Raw genomic sequence first — 26518 nt, 5'->3', positions numbered from 1 at the left:
TCCAGAATGACAATGCCTCAAATAAGAAGTTTGCTTGGAAAATCAATGGCTTCAGAAAGTGTGGGCATATGCTACAGTACAGAACAACATCTGCAGCATCCAGCCTGACGTCTAGGAAGAGATTATTAAAAGTTCTTTTCCATAGCTGCCGTTCAGTAATCAATACAAATTTCTTGGCCACAGATTCTGCACCTATCCGACTCCACAGCATTATTAAGCATCTGCACCACTTTGTATTATTGCTTCTGTTTTCTATCAATTTATTTCTGTCTTTTTGTTACTATTTTCTTTTTATTATATTTTAATGCTACTATAAAGAGGATGCACAAGTAAGCATTAAGTTGCAGCACTTTAATGTTTTGCTCCGTGTAGTCTATGGACATGGAAATAAATATCTATTTATCTACCTATCTATCCATCCACAGCTAATTAGTTTTATGATTGCAAGACAGCACACACTGGCATTTTATGATCATTGTATAAGTGGTGCATCTGAACCATTTGTAAACTAGGTTAATTAATGGAGCAGCATCCATGCGCAATGTGGCATGAACCATTCTTCCATGAGATTTCCAATTATTTAATGGTTCCTTACCAGGCAACGTTAAAAACTGCATCATGTGAAATTTTGGGAGCTTTCACATACACTGTGGCCTATTGTGAATATCATGTTATTTGGCAAGCAAATGTTAAGTTTTGTAATTACTTCTAAGCAATTAGTGCACTTCAAAAGGTTAGGGACATGGCGGGTTGATAGGTTGGTGTCTATCGCAAGAACAAGGTTTGCAAGGTTCTTTAAAACTACGCTGCAAAAATAAAGCAAATGCTATAGTTATGCATGCTTTTGGTTTAACATTTAAATGAGCAGAATATTTTTTTGCTGTACAGAAAAAGTGCTGGTCCCAGCTACATTTTGTCATTTTCTTAAGTCTAAGGAATTAGCATCTGCAGAATTAACTGGAGAATGTAACTGAACCCTCTGGAATTATGACTCTAAACTCCCAGTGACCACATGAGCCCTCTGAAACATAATGGGATTATACATGGTTCCTAGGACTTTCAGATTGATGTTTTTTTTTCTTTTTTTTTTTTTCTAAAGAGCCAATGTCCTGTACCAGAGACAACTATGGTGTTTGCTCGTATGATACTAACATACTGTTCTGAGGCACCACTGAAAAGGAAGCCATTTAATTGTAGCTGGTTCCCTTGTTGACCTGGAAAGGATTTCAGTCTGGTAGTGATTCAAATATCTTGTGACAGGTGCTCTGCTTTGTATTATTTATAAATGTCTCTAGTTAAGGGTCCTGAGCACCACAGCCCTCAGGCTTCATAGCGTTTTTAGCCTTTATCTTAGGTTGGCCGCACTTGAGGGGTGAAAGGGTGGGAATGGGGTAAAATTATAAAAGGCACCGCTGGCCATTCCATGAAGAGTCTGACCTGACATGTGGCATACTTTTGCAAAATTCTTGACAACAATGTGCGATAATGACTGCATGTGCACTTCAAAAGCTCCATGGACAAGGGACCGATGACACTGCAGATACAGACATAATTCCTATGGAAGATTATAGTCATGCCTGAAGCAAGAAATAATCAGTTTCAACTAATTTAGGACTGAGACACCTGCTCACATGCATAGTGTCTGAAATGATGTAACTTGTTTCAAATACGAGTTGCTATTTTCATGCATCCACATTTTTCCAAGAGTTAATTAAAAAAATAGTAGTAAAATATCCATCAAGATAATCCTGAGCAGCAGGTGACTTGACTTGAGAAATCTTTAGTTGAACAACATTAAAAGCATTTTGTTGACTTGCTAAATAAGTCAATTTAATCAGCAAATATGTAATGCTGTTCTTCCCTTATTATTTTCTCCTGCAAATAATTGCAATCATACAGCCTGCCATGGATGGGTCTAGTGTTTATCTACACCAGCAGTTATTACTATTTTTCTGTTATACCCAAGGTATGCCTATGAATTTCCATGAAAAACTCACACAGCATTGAAAAGGAGCAATTAAAATGTCCTACAGTCTTAATCTTCGTCAGCCAAATCCACAATAATCCAAAAACCAATCAAGAAATTTATTTATCAGCACTCTTTCAAGGAAACCCACCTGTACCTAAGGCCACCTAAGGGATTTGAATTCTGAAAAGGACTGTAAAGGAAGGTTTTTACTGTCCTGTAGCACAAGAGAACTACAATACATATGCAGGAGGTTGGAAGGATTGTTGAACAATACCAGCGACTCAATGATTGCTTCACTATGTGCTGATTTCTGGCTTTCAAAACGTACTTTCTGATCTGTTCTGGAGCAACACCTCCACTCACTGGAATTTCTAAACACATTCAACCCCTCCCTGTCTACTGGCATGTGAAACTGCTCCATCACGGAGGATGGTGCGATGAGCGAGCAGCACAGCAAGACTTTTCAGCTGCGAGGGCTAAAAAGCCCCCTTATCAAGCCAAAAAGCAAATGACAAAGCTTTATTAAAATTATAGTATTCTGCATTACAATGTATTTCCTCTTCATTATTCATGTCTGTTGGATCGCTGCTCTAATTAGCTTGCTTACTCGACTCTGCTGTGAAACAGGCCACAGTCAGTAAGGGAGATGAGGGGTAACAGGGGTTGGGGGGATGGCAGCTAGACCAGATGCTTTTATATGAGAAGGTAGGTTCAATGGTGCTGTAATTCCTACTGGTTGCCAATAGAGGCTGATGAGGGTCATAGATTACTTAATGACCCTTTAACCTTAAATTTAGTGGTGATGTGTCCATGATGGTTTATTAGCAGCAGGGCCTCGTGATAGACATGAGATGCAATATAATGCAACCTTTAGAAAGATAACCTTTGGAAAGGTCAGGTCCATGCTAAAAAGTGTTAATGATATCTGCTTCCTAAGCATAACTGCACTATGCACTGTCCACAAAAGTTCATCGCCTTTATACTTAAGACATCTTTGCTTAACAGGCAATTTAATGGCTCAGTGAGGTGAGGACTAAGTTCTTTAGGTTCCTCAAGCTAAATGTATTTAAACTAACAATACTGTTTACGGGGAAACAGGCTGATGCTGAGCTTATCTTAAATGCTATTAGTTCCCTCGGAAGGAGAATTAAAAGCAGCATAGAAACTGCAATGTGTCTGTAGAATACACTTTTATCAAGTGTAATCATGTATCACTGTCGGAGCATTAAATTACTAGTGGGAAGGAATAGTGTCAGTTCAAACAGTTCATCAAACTTTACATCAACCATTTGTTTTAAACTTAACTGGGGCTTAGGGCATTTCTTAGAAATCATGACATCAACCAGTCCTTAATATAATCTGTATGATTTGACTTGCACTCAGAAACACAGCATAACTGTATGATTTTTCTTTAATATCTATAATGCTCATTCATATCAAAATTCATATACATTCCCACAGACATGTGAGACAGACTCAAACAGAATGCTAAACAATCTGATTATACTTTCTGGCATGTGAATTCCCTTTTTGTCTGCATTCCATCTGTCATTTCCTGTTAGGCCATAACAAAATGGGAGGAACACAATAGAAATCAAGCGTCTTTTGAATTTTTTTTCTATCACTTTCATGAGCTCAGTCAATCATCCTGCAATATCTAGTTATACCAGTATTCTTAATTATAGCTTCAAAATGTTTCTGAATACAGAATAATTATTATCCAGTTGCAGATGGCCTTTTCTCCAGTGGTAAGCTATGGTGTCAGATTTATTTGTCAATTTCCTCCAAATAAGTTTTGAGGCAACAGAAAGCTACAGACTGGCGCCGCAGCCTTCTCACTTGAATGCTGATTGTTCAAATCCCAAGACAGGCAGGGAATAGTAAAACTATAAAATTAGAATAAAAGCTCATTTGGGTGTAAAAGCCTGATCTTGATGACTATACCGATAAGAGACTTGGTTGTTGTTTGTGTTCACAAACCTGACTCAAGGTTGTGTAGGCAAATGTCCTCTGGCTCCAGTGTGTGTGCATTATAGGGTCATATCACGGCTGAGCTATGCATCAACCACAATGTTGCTACATTTTAATTCATCCTAATTCTCCTTCTGTCAGTGGCATCGATCAGGAAACTGAACACCTGCCACAGAGGTGACAAGTCAAGGAACAAACTAGGCTACAGAGCAATCTAATCCATATAAAAAGGTAGGGAAAGATGGTCTAGCATCACTCATTGTTTTCGAAAACAAAAAGAATGTAGATGTTGTGATATTAATCATTGGTTTCACAACTGTCTTTTGGAAGTCACAAGCTTCCCCTTGTGACTTCCAATTTGCATGACCTGGTGGAAGACATTTTAAGTAGTGAGCTAGAATATTAAGAAAACAGAGGTAACATTATAGTCTCCAAACACAAAACACTAGCTCCTGAGCGCGTAGTCATTCAATGAGGACCGGACAACATAAAAAAGGACCAAGGACAAACACCTAAATCTGTATTGTGCGTGTTGCTTGCTCTAAATAGCAAGAGGTAACTGCAGTGATTCTGCGTTTTTAGTGTAGCATCTACAAAATGTATGTATTTCATTTCTGCTAATCTTTTCAGGAAAAAAAACAAGATGCATTTTAGAGCTCCGATATTGTTTTTCCTACCTTTTAACACCCATTTTTCATTTCTATTCATTCCACTATGATATAAAAATGAACTTTCAGAGACTTCAAACCTTCTTCATACCACTATTAAATCACAGTAATAAAGGGACACACAAAATACTGCACATAGAATTAAGAGCTTTAAGAGCAGGGGGAATTTTTGTCAAATGCCTTGCAGACTCCCTGTGCAAAATCCCCTTGAGCAAAATTCAAAAGTAGTAAAAATACAATAAACAACAAAAGCATTTCCTGCTTTAATTATAGAAAACCTGCCTTACTGTATTTGGACGTACTTACACGAAGTCTCAGCACCTCCATGAAGACGGCTCTTTGAAAAGACTTCTCCCACACAGCGAGGTCACTGGCCAGCTCTACCCTGAAGGTGTGGCTCTGGCCGTGGCCAACCAGGATGCTGAAGCACAGAGACTCGCTGTCCTGCTGCTCAGGAGAATGCTCAAGCCCCAAGTAGAGCCGAGCCTGCAGCCAGCAGTCCTCTGCCATCCACAGCTGAAACAAATCCCACAATGCAATTTTACGGCATAAGCATGCTGATATGGTTGATACGAGTTATTTGATTTAATTTTGATGAAAATATGAAACCTTTATTAGGCCCGACACAAAAAGACGACTTGATCATGCTGAGATCAAAGAGCATTTTCAGGGTTTCATTTCACTGAAGATCTTTGTAGATACACTTTTTGCCCGAACATTTTTACTGATGGGTATTGCAATTATAACACACATGGCCTCATTGGAGATGCAAGATATTGACAAAAATCAATCCAATACAGTATTATTTTACTGTTTAAGATATTTTGCCAAATACTGCAATCGAAAAATGACCCAAGGACATTTCATGAAAATCTCATCTTTCTGATTAAAAAAATAACAAAAGAGAAGAAGAAACGGCAAACTGTACAAACAGTACTGAAAACTGTGAATCTGATATTTTTTTGTGCAGCCCTACCTGCTTTTGACATACCTTGTGAACTTTGAAAAGAACCTCATAGAGGTGATATGTGGTTTCAGCTTGTCCCCAGTCAGCGGCACTGACCTGAGAAACAAACATCAAGGTTTGCCAAATGAACATCAGGAATATCTCAACCCTTTTCTACTTGTGCAGAGAACCTGCTTATACAAACACTAAAAGCATACAGAGGTTAGGCAGGTAACCATGGCTCTGTGAATTCCTGAGTGGTAATGCAAGTGAACAAAGTGGATTTATGCCTTTGTGCTCAAGGTCGAAAATGTCTATCAATAAAGTCAAGTCCCTCCATTTGTATAAAAAAAACATTGCAGCCTAAAATTTCACTCCAATAGTGTTTTTGCCTCAAGACCCCAAGTGTTCAGAACAGAGAACTTCAACGGAGTCGAATGGCCATTCCCTTTCAAAACAACGTTCGAGTATGTTCGGAGCAACAGCCATTTTTGTGCGGTGCTGACTTCACTGACTGAGGTGAGAGATTTTGCCGCAAGGACGAAAGCAGACTGTCAAATTAAGCTGTGACTTATGCTGGCACTACGAGGTGGTCGTTAACACGTCGCTGCTCTTTTCTTAGTAGGTTAGATCAAACGTTTTCTTTGCACAGTGAGCAAAAATGGCTATAGCAGAGACTTCCCTTATAGTTAAGTTAATCCATCTGTGTAGATTAAGTTAACACACTTTTGCTCTCCACTGAAGTTTGGCTAAACTCCAACAGTTTGTAGCATTTAAGACAATATGTTTGATGGCGCTTACTGTAAGAGATAAGAAGAGAGCTGCTAAGAGAGGCAAAGTCTTTGCTACTGCTATGCTAACCTCGTACCTAATGTCAGATTTTACTTTTGAGTTTTTGACAGTTGTCTAAGTCAAGTCAAGTTCATTTTATTCGTATAGCTCTATATCACAAATTACAAATTTGCCTTAAAGGCCAGTACAGCAATATGACATTGTGTGAGTTCTCATGTAGCACATCAGGACACATGGATTGAAACTAGCACTGTCACAATAACAACAAGGACCACCATTTTATGCTGTGCCAACCAAATGACCACAGCAAAGAGTGAAATTACCATTCTTCTACATTCAGGTTCTGAGGGTCAGAGTCATACAGTAATTCGCAGAACCACAGTTACCTGTATGACCTCCATTCTGTTTCATTCCCTCTGACTGCAAGTGGAAGCGAAGCAAGTGGATGACTAATACCGGCAGTGTCACAGAGAATGAACACTCACTTACTGGTCAGGTGTCAAAACCGCTGAGATCAGCTGAGGCCAGCATGCAGCCAGACCTAAGCTGAGCCTGTACAACCTGGAGAACGGCAGGCCATCGCCCATGATGCCGCCTGTTTGATGCTATCAGCAGCCCAGTGTGATGGTCTGTGCTGAGACAATGCCAGGCCCGAGTCCCGCCCACTGTGACAGGCAGCTACTGTGACCCTTTCAAATCTGTCATAGCAGCAGTGTTCAATTTGAGTGTACAAACTGTGCACATTAAGTTAGCTTTTCACTCTTCCCCAACTGAAACGGAGGAGGGCAGAAAATGCTCACCCAGCGCCTGAAAAGTCAAAGGGGCTGGAGGGTGGACCTGTGGACCAATTAACCTGCAGAGAACACTAGGCAAATGAAGCAAGAGGGTGAAAGAGACAGACTGAGATTGTGTGCAACAGTTTTTATACCAATCTGATACTCTGTCATGACCAATCAGGTGTTTTGGTTCACACTGTGTCTTAACCTGCGCATAGGCAGTGTGCCCCTGGCAGTCAAGAAAGAATGAAACAGACTTTGCTGATCTCCCTCCACTGAGTGGTGCTTGCTTCTAGACAGACAGACAGACAGACAGACAGACACACGTGCATGCACAGAGTTAGGGGAATGCTAACATTCTTTTAGGAATGATGATATATATACACATTGTCATTTATTTTACTACATTTTTATGTCTTATATCAGTCTTATTTTTCTTGAGTTGTTCTTGTCTTTGAAAGGTGTAATACAAATAAGCTTACCTTACCTTGCCCTGTACAGTGCATTATTATGTATCCAGTAAAATATTAATTAATACTCACATTTGACCAAACTAATTATGATATAGCAACAAAATATAAAGGTATGACTATAATTTGAGTAAATGTAATTCTTTTTAACACACTTCACATGCACTGTAGTTATAAAAGCCACAAAGCCTTGAGGGCATTCATTATAGTCACAATGGCTTCTCCTGGTGCCTATTTTACTGATACAGTCAACATGCTCATACCAAATACACTGCATAGCATAAACATACTGACTGCATGACACTGGAGAAAGTCTTTGCCCTGTGTATGTCTATCTGTCTATCACACATGTTTTTATATCTATATCTATATCTATATATCTATATACACACACACACACACACACACACACACACACACACACACACACACACATACATACATAGATAGATAGATAGATAGATATACACACACATACGTACGTGTGTGTGTGTGTGTGTGTGCGTGTGCATATACCAGTCAGGTATATCCCAGAAAAAATGAAATCATTACCAGCCTTTCTCCTCTGTTTAATTACAGCTGAGGCTTACAGTATTTTACCAACACATTCTTACTCCCAGGTCATCACATACAGCAGCTTGGTCACGCTCGGTGGAAGGGTGAGATGCAATCAAAACCACTTGGTTAAGTGTCATGGAGCCTCCTCTCTCCAATCCCAGTGGGTAATTCCCGTGAGGTAATGTTGTTATGTATGCTGAGAGGATGTCTCTCTCATCTGATCAACATTTATATAAGCCAAGAACTCGTGATGTTTGAGAAAAGCTCCTTCACTTGTATTTAGTCTTTCTGCTCACACAGGTTTTCTGTAGGGGAATTTGAATTCCCTGAGCTGCCTAACCATAAGAAGGTTTGCACATCCCCTTTAAAATGTCTGGAAAAGGTCTCGGTCACACACAAAAGGTCTCCCTGGATACGGGAATCAAACTTAGGTCCGGTGTGTAAGGGCTCTGTGGCTTCTCCCTCTTCATACTACATCACCATCCCCCATATCTCATACTGACGCCAATGGGTGCCGTTGGTATCGGACACTGAAAGGCGCCTTTGGTATCATTATCAGATGCAGAAGGGCGTGACCAAGCTATGGTATTTGACACCCTGGGAATGAGAATGGGCTAATTTTATAGATGCTGCCAACTTGTTACGTAAAAAACAGAGCAGATAAGCAGATCAGTCACAGATAAGCATGCATAAAATCATGATGCCTCTGAAGTTCTGTAAAGTCTGATTGGAATTACTCTTTTTCCTGGTTCTTAGATGACTCTTAGGATGTTTTCACACCTATAGTGCACGTGCTGTGGTTTGAATAAGTGAAATAACTGATACTTTGTTGCACTTTTCATTTGGCTCAGTTTGATTTCACACAGTAAAGAATTTAAATTAACCAAAATGTATCAACAAAAGCCATATGGGAGCTGTCAGCAGATTTTTTTTTCTTTTCTTTTTTTTTTTTTTAATGTTTTCTCCAACATGGACATGGAGTGGCAGCAGCAGCCTTGGCATTTCTTCATTATTGTGGTACTCATTTGGACTGTATACCAATATATTTCCTTGTTGCTCTCTGTCAACCCTTGCTTCATTGTGTTGCTAACTCTACCAAGTTGCCCCTTTCTGTTATTAATCACGAGTAATACTGCGCCTGAGCTGAGACCACCTACTCAGCAGGGTCTCGGTCCAGTTGTTTTGGTCTGCACCCGATTGTGATTGCTGGTTTCACACCTGCTCAATCTAATTGCACCAAGGGAGGAAATGCACCAGAGTTCAATTCAATTGGACTAAACAAGGCAGGTGTGAAATCACCCTTAGGCCAAAGTATCATCCCAATATTGTGGCAAAAAAAGAAAGATTATTTTTTGAGTTTATCAAACAGGAAAATGGTACAGAGTCAAATACCGGTGGGCCTCGGAAGATATAAAAAGATGGTCCTCTTAATGCCAGGAACTTGTATGCGGAGGTTCGAACTGCAACACTTCCCTCAGGGCTTTCACACGCCCAGCCCATGTAAACAACCTGCAGGAAGATATACAGGATGATATGCAAAAAATTTGGACTTCAAAACTCAAAAGAGTATGTGAGAAACTGAAAAAGGAAAGTAGCCATGTAACACCCAGATTCACTTTCTTTATCAACAGTCTTAGATGGTAAAACTTTACACCTTGCACTGTCAAAGGAATTGAATTAAACAAGAGGAACAGTGAGACAGCTTCGAAGTGTTACACTTAAAAGACACCCTACAGCACTGTGGTGCTGCAGTCTCGGCGGCTCTGCAACTGTTTACCTTTGGTCTACATCAGATTGAACTGGGACTTCTCTCTCTTCCTCTCTGTATGCAGCATATCTGTACAGTATCTACTGCACTGCCTCATCTGCTACACTCTTAAATCTTGTGATGAACAATGAATGCCAATCGTTCCATTCTGCTCTTTCCACCTCCTGCACTTTAAATAAATCGCAACGTTTCATGCCGTGTCTGATAAAACATATACAGCCAATCTTCCTGATTAATCATAATTCCAAAATGACAATTTACTCAACTAACTAATTTCATTTATTTCACATATTATCTTGTATTCATAGGTGCTTCACCTTCACAATAGAGCTGCAACATTAAACAACACCCCTGCTAACAGAGAAATAAAGAACTATAAAAATCTCCCATAAAGGCTCTACAGTAATATATAGGATTTCAACATGACACATGCATAGAAAAATACATCATACAGACTCTAAAAACAGCAACTATTATACAGCAATCCTACAAACAGTGATGCAACAACATAACAAAGGTTGCTGCACTGGTCACTAAAAAATACAAAATCAAAACTACTGAAAATTGTAGAAAAATTAGAAGAACTTATAACAATATACCAGTGTATAACATGTAGGTATTAGGCAACTGAATGGTTAAATATGGCTACATAGCCAGTAATCCAAACCAATCATCTTATATCATCGCAAATGAGGAGTGGTCTCAAACCAAGGTTTTTGTAGCCCCTGCTCTCTCTCTTTTAGGGGGCACTGCTTTCCTGTTTTTGTGTCTATGGACATTGCTATTTATTGTGAAGGTGAAGCCCCTGTGTCATTTCAAGGTTGTGAATTGGTTTGTCTGTAAGCATGCTGAGAAAGGCTTTGCCAAAATGTCCGTGCCAGTAAGTGCTGTCTTATTTCTGGTGTTACGTGATTTGTAAGCGGCCTGAAAATGCCGTCGGCGTACCTGATCATCTGAGGAGCAGTATTTGTTGATGATCTTTATCTACGGGGAAAGGAAAAAAAAGTACATGTCAGTGACCGATAATGAAATCACATAAAATATATATCAAAGGTATTACTTCAAAAGGTTTGAGATGGAGAAGCTGACATAAGATATGATAAAGTGATCAGTCCCCAGGCAAAAACAATCAACCATGTCTACTGAATTGTGTGATGGTCAAGATAGTCAATTTTTATGTTTACAGATGTAATCAGAGCTGCAGGCCCCAACTATGGATTCCAGTATTATTGCCACCTGAAATCCCTCTGTTATCAGCCACTGACTAGCTGTCCAATTCCCTTCCCTTCAGTCTTGCTAAATGAACATCAAACGACCCAAATGGCATATAGCCCTCTCCACTGCCAGCTGACAGCCCTCTGCCGTCATCTACAACCACTGCTACTTGACAAGCACACGAGGGAGCCCAAGGGTATGACGGAGTCTATTTATAGGTTGTAGGTCACCAAAACAAAAGTCAGAGTTCCGCTCTCCCAAAAGCAAGCACACAATCACATCCTGATTGGCCATTTAGCAATCACACTCCACGTCCGTAATTAGGTGATGCAGGCATGAATTAATCACACTTTTTAAAAAAAGGCAGCTGTGCAATCGACGGGCACGGCTCACGTCTGCATGCTTTGCCAAAATTGCCAGTACATCATCAGTGTGATAATCAAAGTGAAATAAGAGGAAATGAGAGAGAGAAGTGAACATGCCGAATGACTACTTAGCAGTCATTAATTAGGTACAAGAGAGGCTCTTTTGACAGCAGAGGGAGAGAGGTGCCTCTGTGACTCAATGACTGCTTGCCTGTAAGGGTCTATCAAAACCTGCTGTACTCTGTGTATGTTGGCTGTGGAAAATTAAAGGGGAAGAATACATGTAACAACTGACAAAAGCAGTGTGGGCAAAACATGTATTTTGTAAGCATTTCAAAGTTTTCTTTATTTATGTGGCTTCAGCAAATATAGGAAATGGAAAAACTTCACTTGAAAGTTTTGTTTTTTTAAAGGCTGAGGTTCCATGAACTAAAAAGGTTCACCTTGGTTATATTTGTGCATTAATTAATCAGATGAGATGCTGTCAACCAGATTCTACATTGATTCAATCTAATGATTAAATTAACCAGTGAGTATAATTTCAGATTGACTCATAGGTGCTGTTGAGTTACTGTGACTTAAATTCTTCCCCTGTTAAAGCTTGTGCAGCTAACTTTTTTCTTCATAATTTTGACAAATAACCATTATACACAGAGGGTCTGATCCAAACTAAATCCACTGTGGAAAAAAAAAAATTGGTTTTCCAGGCTGCTCCTGCCATTATAATCTCATTTGATAAAATCTGCCTGAGACAAATCAAACAACCAATCACCTCAAGGAAGCTCTGCAATCTCCAATCACATCTTGTGCACACGAATGTGCTCTACTGCTGCATATACCCGCTTCTGCACCCCCCCAAAAATTCTGTATTGCCTGCTTTAGCTAAGGCACTTTAGCTTAGCTTACTGTAGCTACGACTCGCCAGTTCCTTGCTGCTGCATCGACATCAGGGCCAGATGAGGTACTGAACCCCAGGCATGTGCTGTTTGAGCTGTCTGAGATCAAATTTGCAACAAAAGTCCGTCCACTCTACATAAGCTCACGTAAATTTTGCATATGATCAAATGATTCCAAATATGTGATCAAAATGCTGATATTAGTACTGGGCCATTCTACAAGAAATAAAAGCTTGGGGCTGCCCAGCGGTTCACCATGTAGTGCATGTACCATGTAATACCAAGGTGAAGCTGCAGCGGCCTGAGTTCGAATCGGATCCAAACCCCTTTCTGCATGTCGTCCCTCTCTTTCTGCCCTACCTTTCCTATCTTTCTTCACGGTGACTGTCTCATAAAGAAAGAAAATAAAGAAATGGCCAAAAAGGCTTAAAAAGAAAGAAATGCTACTGGTCAAAGTCTCAAGTTTTCTTTTAAATTTCATCTTCAATCCAAGATCCACTGAAACATCCAACCCAGCCTTTGACGTTTACAGATGGTCTTACATTTTCCTGTGTCAAAGCATTGATATTTGTAGATATTGCTTGGAGCCAGTCTGTGCTTTCAGCTGCAGTGCAAAATTGAAGAATATTGGTGCTGGCTCCATCGAAGGCAAAGACTTCAAAACAGTTGGACCTGGAGGAGCATAGAGGTCAAAGTTAGAGAGGAGTGGCGCTGGAGCTTGAAAGCAATTTTGTGCATAGTGAAGTTAGAGCTGAGCATTGCTTGCAGTAAGTTTACATTACATGTTACTGTAATGCAACATGTGCCAGCAGGATGCCTGGGGGTTAGTGTTTGCTTATCACAAAAACTGTAGACATATCTTGCAGCATCAAAATATCTCATACAAATGCTTTGGAGTCACATTTCATCAATCCTGCCAATCAGTTTTTGTAACAATAATTCTGCAGCTCCATACTTTCTGTGAGGGGATTCAAACTATTTTTAGATTTTAAATTAAAGCTCCCATGAGATGGGAGCTCATGACATGTGGCTCTAATTAAAAGGGAATATGGACAGGAGTTATGCGTGTTGAACAGTGGGAGCGCACATGTGGTTGTTGACAACTGTAGCCAAAGGCTCACCAGCAACAACTCATTGCACTGCATTTGAGGAGGTGCCACTAAAAAAACAAGCAACAGTGGTGTGACATTTTTAAAATTATTATGAAATACCAGCGCCGAAAAGTGGCAAGATATTTTTTTTAATTGCTCATATACAAATCGGTGGTAAACAGAAACTAATGGGCTAACAGAGATGCAATAACAAAACAGAGCACCCAGCACAACACTTCATACTCACTAAAAGATGTCAAAAGCTGAATAAGTAACACTTCACAAAACATTTGCTGGAAGAATAGAGGAAAAATGACTTAATGGAATACAAAAGTATTGTGGGTATACTGTCTGTGCAGTATCTTCTGTCTTCTATCAAGCCCTTAGACTGCTCTGTGGTTAAGCATACTGCTACACAAAATATATTTCAATGGTCATTTTAGTGATTCAAAAAAGTGATGACACACAGCACAGACAAACAAGTGAACACAGATATGTGCTAAATGATGAAAGCTAGACTAGTATGCCTCAGAGTGCATCATCATGTTGCATGGCACAGATAACACCACTGCCACTTTAAAACAGTTATGCTGAGATCCCATTCATCACTTTAATGTGATGCTTTCTGACATTTAATTTGCAATGCAATTGAAATCATGCTCCAGACACATTAGCCTCAGAGATAGCTGTCAATACCATTCAAGAAGGAGCACTAAACATGGCAGCAGTTCCAAATCAGTTTTAGGTGATGGCTTAGCGCTCCCATTCATCGGGCCTGGAGAAAAGCATGACATTAGGCATGAATTCCAAAGGCAAAACGCTTGCACATTAGGCAGTGCACATGAGTAGCGGGGAGATGCTGTGGAAGTACGTGAGGGGAAAGCTGAAAAGAGAAATAGCAGAGGGTATGTATGCACAGTATGAGAGGGCAATCTTCCAAGACAGTTCCTAACCGAACGCCTCTACCTCCTTCACGCACACAGCAGTTCCTAGAGGTTAGATGTTACAAAGTCAGCATTCTTAACAAATCCTCTGGTGAGTGTGATTTTCTCTTTTGAAAAAAAAAAAAAAAGCCCTCTTGGCTTGGCTTACTGTATCTGCAATAGGCTTGTTAAAATCTTATGTTCTGCTGCCTGTGTACTGACCCAGCAGCCCTCCAGAGGTGAGTCTCAGCAGACCTACATGTCGTTTTTGGATTTAACAAGAGTGCAAATTCTTTCTGGGTTAGTGTCCCTGACCTAGATTAGCTTTATGCTGTGATTTGTCTAACTATATAGCATCACTAATGGATGTCCAAGTTTTTGTATTCTTTGTCTAGAAAACCAGCCTCAAGCACAGCTGAGTGCTAAAACATCTCTGACCACTACGCTCACAAAGAGTACTAACTACACAGACAAAGTGAAAGTGTGTCAATGTATGATTTAATATCACAGAATCCGTATCGCACAGATCCCTTTCAATTAATGCAAAGCCTTGGGAATTGGAGGGTACGTCTGCTAGGGGAAATGTGATGAGGGATAAAGGGAGTGTAATGAATGAAGAGCTCAGAAATGAAGAGATTAATCAAAGGAGCGGACAACCGGCAGATCGATGTGAGGAAATCACAGCCGTGTCAAAAGGATCTGGTAAAACCTTTCTAACTTCAGTAAGCAGAGGCAGGGAAGAGAAATCCTCACTGAAAGGTCTGTGGTGGGTTTGGGAGTCTTTTATACTGTGTGGCCTACACTGAGATATTCCTGTCTGCTGGCTAAACATAATAAATGCGTTGAGACAGATTGCCCGGTCAACATGCATTGAGAGTATGTGAAGACTCGGGGAAAACTGTTCGGAGAGGAATCCAGCTGTTAGTGGTACAGTGCATGGGGAGGAGTGGGAAAATGTGCCACGTCTGCTTATTAGTCAGACGGAGTACACTGAAATAGTCAGGCTTTGGGGCATTCTGTCTTCAGCATAATTAATGTTAAGAAATGTGTTTGCTTTAATTTCATAGCAAGAAAAGCATTGAAAAGAATCTCACTTTGGAGTCAAGGCTGGTATTGATCTTCACAATTACACATAACAAGACAAGAGTGGCTCATCAAAGTGTAACACCACAAGAATTAATAAGTAATTGTACCAACCAGCACCTGTCAAGTGACTGATAAGTAATATCTAAATTACTAAGTAATTTTTAGTTAAGCAACAAACCAGTAACATATAAAGCACCACAGGTAGATGCCCTTTAATTTCAAGGTTCCCTTTTAAATATATCAATTGTGAGAGTTTCTTAAAAGGGCTATGAAAGCCTCAATACTACTGAGGAGCTCATTTGACTCCTCAGGCTGGTCAGGGAAACCTGGGTAAGGAAAGTGGACAGAGATCGCTCTCTACTTCTTCAGTGGCGTCCATCCACGTGGCCTTGCTTTGAGACTCTTGAAGAAAGCATTTAAACCAAAACCAATGAGGAGCATATGTCTGCAGACCCGGAGACTGCAGATTCAGGCCCGCAGTTTTGGGACCCGCAGTTCTAGGCCCCTCGCAGCGACACCTACTGGACTGGACCCGCAGTACAGGACCCGCAGTTCTAGGCCCCTCGTTTTTCCGCGACAGCGACACCTACTGGTCTGGACGACTGTAAAACTGCACCGCGGTCCTGGACCTGCAGTTCTAGGCCCCTCGTTTTTCCGCGACAGCGCCACCTATTTCATCGGAGACAAGTAATGACAGACGATCGGAGTGCAAGGATTCAATGTGGAGTCAAGTTATGGAATGGCCTTAGTGATGATTTAAAATTGTGTAGCTCTCTGTTGAGGTTCAAAAAAATATTGAAAAGTAGAATAATAAAGCATTACAATGTAAACTGACTGCAATGTGAAATTAACCCTTGTATACCCTAAGGAAAAGTTCCGAATCCCACCCTTTGACCAAAAAATGGTCAAGCATCTACCCTTTCATAAAATTATGATTTTTTTAAATCAATTTTTCCAGGGTTTTTCGTTCCATTCTATTTATTAAAATGTTTTTAATTATTTTAAATCATTACTTAATCAAATATTAACCCTTACATGCCTGTTTGTATCATATACTACTAATTAAAATTTGTGGAAAAAAACATATACTGAAACTTTGTCAACATACTAACAGGTAATGAGATTATTTTACTATTATTATCCCAGTGTGACATGGGTTGCCCGTCACCCACAATATTAACTTTGGTGCATTATTTATTTATTTATTTATTTATTTGTTGCGAGAAATGAAGTGGCGACTGTGAAACAAACTCTGCGGTCTGTTTGCTGCTTTCAGAGCTGGTGTGAGGAGAAGAAAGAGACTGTTGATTTTCACCCGATCTCAGCGTCTGTGTTGCTTGGCAACCATTCTGCCCACTTTCTTGCTGGATTGCACGCTATTGCTTGGTGGAAGAGTAAATACTTCTCAATTTAAGCAATAAGCCCCGAGAAACAGTGGGTTACAGTGATTTCACAATGGCTGAGGAGCGTTTTACAATTGTAAAATCACTGTAACCCACTGCTTCAAGGGACTTATTGCTTTTATAAAACGGTTACCCTCCATATAGCCCATAAAATAATCACACAAGAAAAAAAAAACAATAATTTATTGGTAATAATGCCTCAATAAAATTGAGAACTACTCATTCTTCCACCAAGCAAGATAGAGTGGACAGAACGGTTGCCAAGCAACACAGACGCTAAGATAGCTTGAAAAAGCGGCATATATACCAGCAGTTAAATTATCAACAACGAACGTCAAATTGATTTTGCCAGGCCTAGGCCTACAACATAATGTTTATCTGGTGCGTGTGCATATCTCCGAGACGGCTCTGATTCCAATGAACAAGCCAATAATGACATCCATATCCTTATTTATGCTGTTTAATTGGCATTGTAGTAAACTGTCAAGCAACTCCGTACAGTTGTATAGCAACTACAAAGCAACTGCAGAGAAAAATGTCTGGCTACGCCCATGAAAAAAAGCCGTTAGAATCACAAGATCCCTGGCCTGTTTCCCCGGCTTGTCCATGCGCGTGCACGCAAGACAGTGGATGCACGCATATGTGCGTGCACGCACGGCTTTGCATGAGTGTGCCTGTACACATAAGAGCAATGAAAAAAAGTCAGGGGAATCACACAGGCTCCTGATCCTGCTCCTGTTGTGCATATGCGTGCATGCGAAAACATATTGAGGTGTAACAAACCTTTAATCAATTGTTAGTATGTAGTATTTTGGTGTGATAAACGTTAAACCAGTGCAGTATTGGGGTACAATAAACATTTAAACTGTTAGAATTGAAGGTGTAATAAACTTTCAAAGCTTCTCCTTTACTGATCCCCGAGGGAAATTCTTTCAGTTTTGCAGTCATCCAGTAGGTGGCGCTGTCGCGGAAAAACGAGGGGTCTAGAACTGCGGGTCCTGTACTGCGGGTCCAGTCCAGTAGGTGTCGCTGTGAGGGGCCTAGAACTGCGGGTCCCAAAACTGCGGGCCTGAATCTGCAGTCTCCGGGTCTGCAGACATATACTATTGAAACCAATTGCCATCTTTGAGCTTCTCCGCTGCTGAAAGTGTAAGATTGTGATTACACCAGGCTACTCCCAAGTGAAACCGTATTTCACCCTCCCTCACATGGTGCAAAAAGCCTGTGCTTTCCATGAATTTCCCAGGTCGAATAAGGGTAACAAATTAAAAATGCCCCCCACACGACTCCAGCCACAAACGTGTCCTTCCTGACCCCTTAAAGAGCTTGAATTATTATTATTTTAGCCCATTTCTTTTGTATACTGCCTGTTTTTTTTTTTTATTTCATTCTACCTATCATACACATATCTTTGTTTCCACAATTTTGTTTATATTTAAATGATTCTCCTATCATCACCGTCCAGTGAAAAACAGCTTGAATTGTCATGCTTTCGCTTAATTTGAGGATTTAGCTGTTCCTCTATGGGTTCAGAATATCCAACGACACTTGGGTTTAGGAAAGTTTTTGAAAACTAATTAGAATGCACAATCGTCAAGCTGAAAAACAAGACTGTCTTCTTTTTTTTTTTTACGCTCTGATGAAGGCTGATTGCCGAAACGCGTCAGCGTGATTTGTGTGATGTGAGCCACATTAAACATGTGAAATGTGAGTATTTGTCCTTGAATTTATTAACAGAGATGTGCTACCATTGCAAAGGCTTTTGCAAACTTTTTCAATCCATATGAAGACTTTTGGTTTAGCACTCTCATCTGAAGAGCCTTTTTGTTGAAGTGCAGCCTTTCTTCGTAACTGTTTTCTTTTTGTTTCAGAAAGATTTGTGGTTTTCACTGAACAGCAGTGATATGTATTTCTGTTTACATGTTGTGGTAAATGTGGGAAAACAATAATTATGTGTATTTCCTGGTAAACCTATAAATCAACCCACTCAGCAGTGATAATAGACACATTCCCCGAGAAATCTGCATCCAACTCCATTCCCATGTTTCCCAGTGAAATAGTTAATCTTCCCTTTTTTACGCACAGATACTGTAGGACTAACATACAGAATCAATCCTGTTTCAGTGTCTTCCCCAACTTCACCATATGTTAACACATATAGACTGTCAGCACACAGGTGGGCTTCTTTTGTTTCTGCATATTTTGTCACAGCGGTGTCTGGCTTCACTGTCAGAGAGCTTCTTCGTCTCAGGTTATGATGCTGAATAAAACTTCTGTGGCGTTATGCATCCGTAACCCCGCAATATGTCTGGCACTACCATAGCTCTTCTGCGGCAACACTTGGTGTCTGCATACTAGCACTGCCAAAAGTGCCAGGTCCAAAATGTTTTAAGGAAATGAATTAAGGAGATATTTTGAGCAATTTGATGAGTCTCCACAAGAAAATAACAAATTTGTTTTGAAGAGATCTTCAAAGCAGACAGCCTTTTAAGATGATGTGTGAGGAAATCATTTAAGTGTGTTAAATTTAAGAAACATTCAGTGCATCCAGCGTTCCTGTGATCACGGAGCTGTGGCATGTTTTGGGCGCTGATTTGCTGAGCCCCAGTGCACCATTCCTTCCTGTGATACTCAAGGTAACCTCCTCTCCTTCCTCACAAAGGTTTTTCTTTTATAAACGGAGTCCAAGGATGTTGTTAGAATATGTCAGGCTTATGCTGCCTGCTGCCTACTGCCTGATGCATTGTAATAAGCAGAAGAAGCAAAGAATGGATATACACTATACTGGCCATCCAAACAAGGTCATATGACCAAGGATGAGTCCAGCCTGTTACAGGCTTTTCTAACATCATAGATGCCATCACCTACGGTATGTGCACATGCTCATCAGTATGGGACAAATAGAAAAAAAAGCTTTGAAATGTTGAAACTGAAAATGTTGAAAAGTTTTGAGGGCTTACATAATGTTCTGATAGAGTGAAAAACAGAAATCAAACAAATATGATTTTGTACTTGAGTTTTTGTTCTTCACAACTGCGGCACAGTGTTTGTCCAACGCACTCTCAGACTTTCAAATTTATCAGTTTTCCCAGCACATTAGTTTGTTCTCCAGGTTTCAAAGCTTGTGGTGATCTGAAAACTGGTTTGTTTATGTTGGGGAAAAGATTTTGAAACATTACAGCTTGAGTTTCGAAAGGATGAATCTATATTTTGAATCCTGAATCTGTTCTTTCTTATGTTTCTTATGCTGTTTTTTAATCACCTCAGGGACTCGTGTATGTTTTAGGACACTAATTTTAAGAGACACCAGCACCGAGGCACAGTGGCACAGTAGTTAAAGCACAAGCAGACAGCAGCAAGTGTGTTTCCTTTGGTCTTCCTTTAGAAAATACCCTTCATCTGTCAGGTTTCCATCAGGCTACAGCAGTGTCACTGAAAAATGTCGCCCCTCACTGCGGTGAACATGCTGCATCCGTTTACATTCACCTCGCACTGACAAATTGGCATTGTGCCAGTAGAGGGCGCTCACACTGGAGAGCTCACTGTAGGCAGAGGCAGAGGACAGCCATCCAGTAGTTTGTCAGTAACACTCAGACAAATGGAAACAAATATCATCACCACAGGATATGTTACAAACAATGTGATGGATGTCTAAAATAACCATAAACTTTGATTAAAACTTATCTAGATTAAATAAATAAGCTTTAAGTGTAGAACAATAGGTAAAATGTTACAAAAACATTTTGGCCTGAAGGATATACAGTCTGTTAATTCTTGATGAACTCTAGGTTAATGGATATTATTTATTTAATTCATTAGACAGACTCATGAAAAGTAAAGCATGGACTGTTATATTTTGGCACTCACTGTTTATGATATTTGAAAATGAGTTGGAGAAACACTATAGTATATATGTACTGCAGATATAAAAAATTAAACTTGAGTACAAAATCATGGTTCCAGAGATTTGATTTTTTTTTTTTTTATAGTCTATCAAAACATTATGAAGACGAACCCTAACCTTCAAAACAGAGTTTCAATCTTGCAAAACCTTTTTTTTTTTTTTTTTAATTTAGCTTTCAAAATATTACATGATATTTATCCCATACATCAGGTCACTGTGCAAATGAGCAAATTTATTGGAAACTATGAAAATATTCCATAAACATTCAGTTGGCGTGCGATGTGGACATGGACACTGCAAATGGTTGGATATTTCTGATGTAACTGCACAGCCACAGTTTTAATTTTAATTAATTTTAATTTTAATTAATTAGAAAATCAATTGCAGCTGTGGTGGCAGTGAATAGCTATGGCAACAAGCAGTCCTTGCCTCACTCATTAGTTTGCTAAATTCAGAAATGCCATCTAAATCAGCTTTGTGAATAGATAAATGAATAAGGTCACTGTTGTGTCAATAGTTCTTTGTACATGTGAAGAGGATTATTATGTGCAATCAAAGAGCAGCAAACTAATATTTTCTATCACCCTCTGCCTGTTGTGATTAAATTAGAGAAAAGGCATGACCCATTCATGAGGAAGTTGAATTCCCAACACATTACATTATTTCAATATAAAATGCCTGCTTAATTCTAATTACTTGTGTGCTGCCAAAGACAAAGTTTTCATTATTGCAAGTAATAACTTTCATTGTTGGTGGTAGTTTGCAGCCTTGTTAATGTTCCAGTAAAGTTCATGCAGTTAATTATTCATGAAAAATTGTTTTGTATTTTGTCAATGAAATATATTAATGGGGATTTTCTGGTACTTTTTCGCAGTGCTGAACCGTGACCTCAATACTGAGGTATGTACTCAACCTTGACTTTGTGAATGGTTCCACTCCCAGTGATGAAATTAGAATAAAAAATAAATAAATAAAGCATACATAACTAATGCTTTGCACAGCTATAGGCCTCATCAAAAACTGGCTCATGCAGCAATCGAGCCCTGCTGCCTTCAGCTCCTTATCATGTGCCATAAGCTCAAGTTGTACTGATAGGGCCAAGGAAACAAGAGGACATAAGAGCTGCCGCGTCATAAATTATTTTATCTAAAAAACATTCACCGCAAAAAATCCCCAAGCAGTTCAACTTAAAAACTTAGGTTTCCCTGTTGCCTTAAGATCATAAGTAAAACCCATTTAAGAGTAAAATTTGTTTCAACTTACAAACTCAAGTTCTTCTTTAATGCAATATTTCAGTTGTAAATGTGAGGTAACTAATTGTAAAAAAAAAAAAAAAGGAAGAACTGACATCACTCATAACAAAAAGTTGATGCTAGTGTTGGGCTACACCTGAATCTGAATCAATATTTAGCAAGTAATGTATAATGGCTTTCTGATTAAGGAAATATTCACCCAATACTTTTCCATAAGTTTGACTTTCAATGAGTCAATTAAAAGCTTTAAGAGCCGGGTTTGATTGTGAAGAACACATGATAAATAATACACATACAAACTAAAGAACTAAATAGAGAACATGAGCCAAACAACAACAGCCAAACAACTGGGCTAAGGAGACAAGCGTTGCCTAAAAGCATGTTAGGAAACTCCACTCCATCACTTCCAATAACTTCCAAGAGAAAATTCTCACACAGTCAAGACAATGGATGATTTTAAGCTCAAAATCGTAAAACTTTAACAGTTAAGTTTGATATTCAAAACAAATCATGGCACATTAAGTTAAAGATAAAATGCAGGTGGAAATAACCAGAGGGGTGTTATTTTTTGCAGTGTTGAGCTCACTCGCTCATCATGCTGAGGAATTACACCTGTCTACCTCTGTCCACAAAAGTGCTAAACAAAATTACTATTACTAATGATCATGATCTTGATATTATTAATGATTCATCAGATTAGAGTCAAGAAGGCAGATGTTTGTTTGGAGTCCTCTCCCTTATTGCCATGTCTGATAAGCTTGGTGTGGTTTACTCGGGAGCAGAAGTTCAATTTCATGTCAACAGCCTCAATCTGATTAATCTGAAAAATTAGCGTTGAAAAAGAATGCAAGTATGCTGTCAGGAGTGGGTTCAAGGACTTGTGTTGACAATCAGACACCCTGCTGAAGGCCTCTTGAGCCAGGGGCTCAATTATGTATGACACTGTTTGTTAGGTGTTGTTTTTTTTTGTTTGTTTGTTTGTTCTTAGCGTTTGCAATTGTCAAGAGATTGGATAATGATAAGAAGAAGTAGTAGAAGAAGAAGAAAAAGGTAAGATGTCTGATAAACAAATTTGATAAACAAGTTTGAACTCTGCTGGCAGCACCAACTCTGCTTCTCATCAGGTGGTCCTTCAGCTCTGCTCTTTCTGTCTTCTTTCCTCCTTCAAAATGTATTATATACACTTGCAATATTGAATTCAGTATCTGGCCGCAGCATGAGGAGTAAAATAAACCTGCCCAGTCTAGCAGTACTATCTGCCTGCATGAAACAGTTAAAGTCATCACAGGAATAACTTCAAATCTAACAAAGGTCAGTAACAGCAAAGTGGAGCTTCAATGTGTCATTAAACTCTTCAACTCTGCCGTTTCCATCGGTGGGGAAACTCAAGGGGAAATCAGTTCAGTGGCTTAATGAGCTTGTTTGTACACGTTATCATTTATACATATTAAACCCACATGTATGTATGCTCAGACCAGGCAGCGTGGAAGCACATTTTACCCATGCATATTACAAATTATATTAACCGAATAAATTGTGCATTCCTTACCATCATGTTGCTTTACTATAGCCCACACTATCGCTGTTACATTGCTACTGTATTTTAAAAACAAGAAGAAGAACAGGAAAGATGGCCTAAAAAAATGAAAAATGACAATGCCAAATAAAAGCGTCTACCTTGCTGTTACTCTGCTATAAAGATGTCAGCAATCTCCCCTCCCCGTCAGACTTGATAATATCACTTTGATGGTCTATCATTTCTGAGCTGTTTATGGCTATTTATGGCCATTACGTCTGAATGTCATGCAGGTCACGCTGCAGATAAGGCTCGTAGCAGGCACCCATGTGAATGACTAAACACATGTTAAAATGTTAATTAATTTAAACAAGCAAGTAAAAGATTCATTCATTTTAGCATTAATTAATGATACATTATTCTTAGATTATTCTTTGTTTCAAAGCTAGATAGAGAGAGAGAGAGAGAGACAGAGAGAGACAGAGAGACAGAGAGACAGAGAGAGAGATTTTTAAAAATTATTATCAAAACCCTTGCTACAAGTTCTGCAAGAAAAAAAATGTGACATTAACAATTTAATGAACAGAAAAGAAACAATGTGAAACTATACATGCAGATCCATATCATGTTAACAACAGATGTAATACACAAATAAAATTACAAGTTCCACCGCTGTTCGCACAGTCACAGCATCTGAGCCAAAGCCTCGCAGCTTCGGTGACCTTTTAAGCCGTTTATGCCTGTGCATAGATATTGGCATTAACATCCTCTCGCCTAAATGAAAAGTGCTTGCTAAGCCAACAACTGTGCTCAGTGAACTGTGCTCCTCAGAGGTGAATTATATCATGCTGGATTACCTTTACCTTAATTTATCTGTTCCAGCTTTGTATCTGGAGACTCTGGCCATCAACAAGGGCAGGGAGACGGCATCCAGCCAGCGCTTCTCATACTTTGGTTCATTAGCCGAGGGCGAAGGGGGTGATGGAGCCTGCGTGGAATACATGAACAATGCCATGAGCTTTCTGCTCCCCTGGCCAAGTCCTTTTGATCACTGTGGAACACTGGCAATGTTTATGAGCACAGAAATGTCCTTTCTTAACCCGGTTACTTAAGTAACCTGCTTTTTGGATCAATAAACATCATAATTGGATTAGATTTAACCCAGGTACACTCATACTTTGATGACGAGAAACCCTGTTAAAATGCTTGACTTACAGTGATAGTCAAAAGCTCACTGGGGAGAAAACTTCAACTCTGGTTTTCACCATCTGCACAAATTCAGACTATCAGCTACAGGGTTATGGGCACAATTTGACATCAACAAAAAAGCAGAACTTAATGCTATTATTAATGTTAAGATAATCATGTCTTGCCCCTATATATCACTGTCCCTGTTCCTGTAGTGAATGGGGAACAAAAGTTTTATGTAAACATTTTAACCCAAATAGGACCTCAATCACAGGCTGGCTAATAGTTGCTTGCAGTTATATGAGGGTAACGGCTTTGCCTAAAAAAGAATAACACTGATTAGTGAATAACAATGATCACATCATTCAAAGAGAATGTAATGCTGTCACTAAAGCCCGACCGATTCTGGATTTTTGGGGCGGATACTAATATTAGGGAGTAAAAAAATTCAGACATTGATATGTCGTCCAATATATAGACAAAGATGTGTAATGGCGACAGGATATTTTCCAGTTTAGCAATAAACTTCATTGTCCACGTCACTGCACTGATGTCAAATAAGCTTCACTGGGAATTTCAATCATATTTATATTATAATAGTTTAATATATATAGTTTAATAATAAAATTAGCTAACCAATATATCAGTTGAGCCCTAGCTGTCACAACGGCCAAATTATTGCAGCAAACTGAATTCAGTTTTAAATCTTAAAATTGTTTACTATTTTCACCAAATATGTTCTGTAAACAGAAATTCCATTTCATTGTCCTCTCCAGGGGATGTAAATGTTTGGACTGAAACAGTGAAAGGATAGATTTGGTATTTTTCAACCAAGGTTGTATTAAATTGTTGATAGCCAACTTCAGAGAGGAGAAACTGACCACTCTGCTGCAGCTTCTTGCTACATTTCAACACAGTCTGTGTTGAATCACCAACTTAACACAACCTGGGCTGATAAAAACCCAAAACTAAGCTTTAATAGAAGAGGATGAACTGTAAACAAACAAAGCAACAGTCTGGCTGCAGAAGTTGGACTCAAGCAGCTGAAAATACTCAACAGGGTCACACGGTCCTCAGTATCTTGAACACTATCACAGTCCGCCTAAACTGTTGCCTGCAGAGGCCAAACTGTAAAACTTTTTCTCACAGAAAGTGAATGAGACGAACATCCAACTGACAACAAAACCTTGTGCAAAAATTGCTACAAACCTGCCAAAGTCAAGAACGGTACCACGCTGCTTTGTGGTTTTGTTTGTTCTATTGTATTTTTAGATATCAAGCTTAGTATAAATATCACTGTCAACGCTGTGGCATCAGGACAACACTAAAAGGTTGTGATTTTTTCAAACCCTGCTAAAAATTGTGGCAAGTCATTCATTCAAAAGGTTGTGAAGCGAATCATCTTGAAAAGAGCTTTGATGCTTCAAAGAGTGTCATATTTATGTGCATATCACAACACACTTAAGGAACAACAGATTTATTACATATTATCTGGGGAGTTAGTATCTCAAAGTTGATCTGACCTGATCTGGTCTCCAACATGATTGAATGTATAGGTCGGACTGTGTTTTTCATCACACAAGCTTCAAATCATCTCTGTTCCCCTGAGTGCACAATGATTCAGTATATTGCCAGAAAAAAAATAAAAATACCCTTAGGGTGCAATGCAGAAAAAAGTGAACAGCAGAAAGAATTTGCCTACCTTTGCAAAGCAGTTCAACACATCACTGCTGAACTACATGTTGCGGCAGACCCGTGAC

The 26518-nt window shown here is 39.4% G+C and overlaps 1 protein-coding gene across 2 annotated transcripts in view; it reads right to left on the bottom strand.

The window, feature by feature from the left end:
- sntg2 (syntrophin, gamma 2) overlaps positions 1-26518 on the bottom strand; it is an 88762-nt gene that overhangs the window by 16407 nt on the left and 45837 nt on the right. For both annotated transcript variants that reach the window (XM_030045218.1, XM_030045219.1), the window contains exons 9-14: positions 24434-24558; positions 12937-13066; positions 10864-10902; positions 9543-9659; positions 5600-5671; positions 4915-5124 (exon numbers count right to left, since the gene is read on the bottom strand). In XM_030045218.1, the coding sequence (XP_029901078.1) occupies positions 4915-5124; positions 5600-5671; positions 9543-9659; positions 10864-10902; positions 12937-13066; positions 24434-24558 (693 nt within the window). The remainder of the gene's footprint in view (positions 1-4914; positions 5125-5599; positions 5672-9542; positions 9660-10863; positions 10903-12936; positions 13067-24433; positions 24559-26518) is intronic.

Source organism: Myripristis murdjan, chromosome 22 (assembly GCF_902150065.1).
Source record: "Myripristis murdjan chromosome 22, fMyrMur1.1, whole genome shotgun sequence".
In the NCBI taxonomy this organism is placed as follows: Eukaryota; Metazoa; Chordata; class Actinopteri; order Holocentriformes; family Holocentridae; genus Myripristis; species Myripristis murdjan.
The sequence above is the reverse complement of the archived record's forward strand: the minus strand, read 5'-3'. Positions and strand labels throughout refer to the sequence as shown.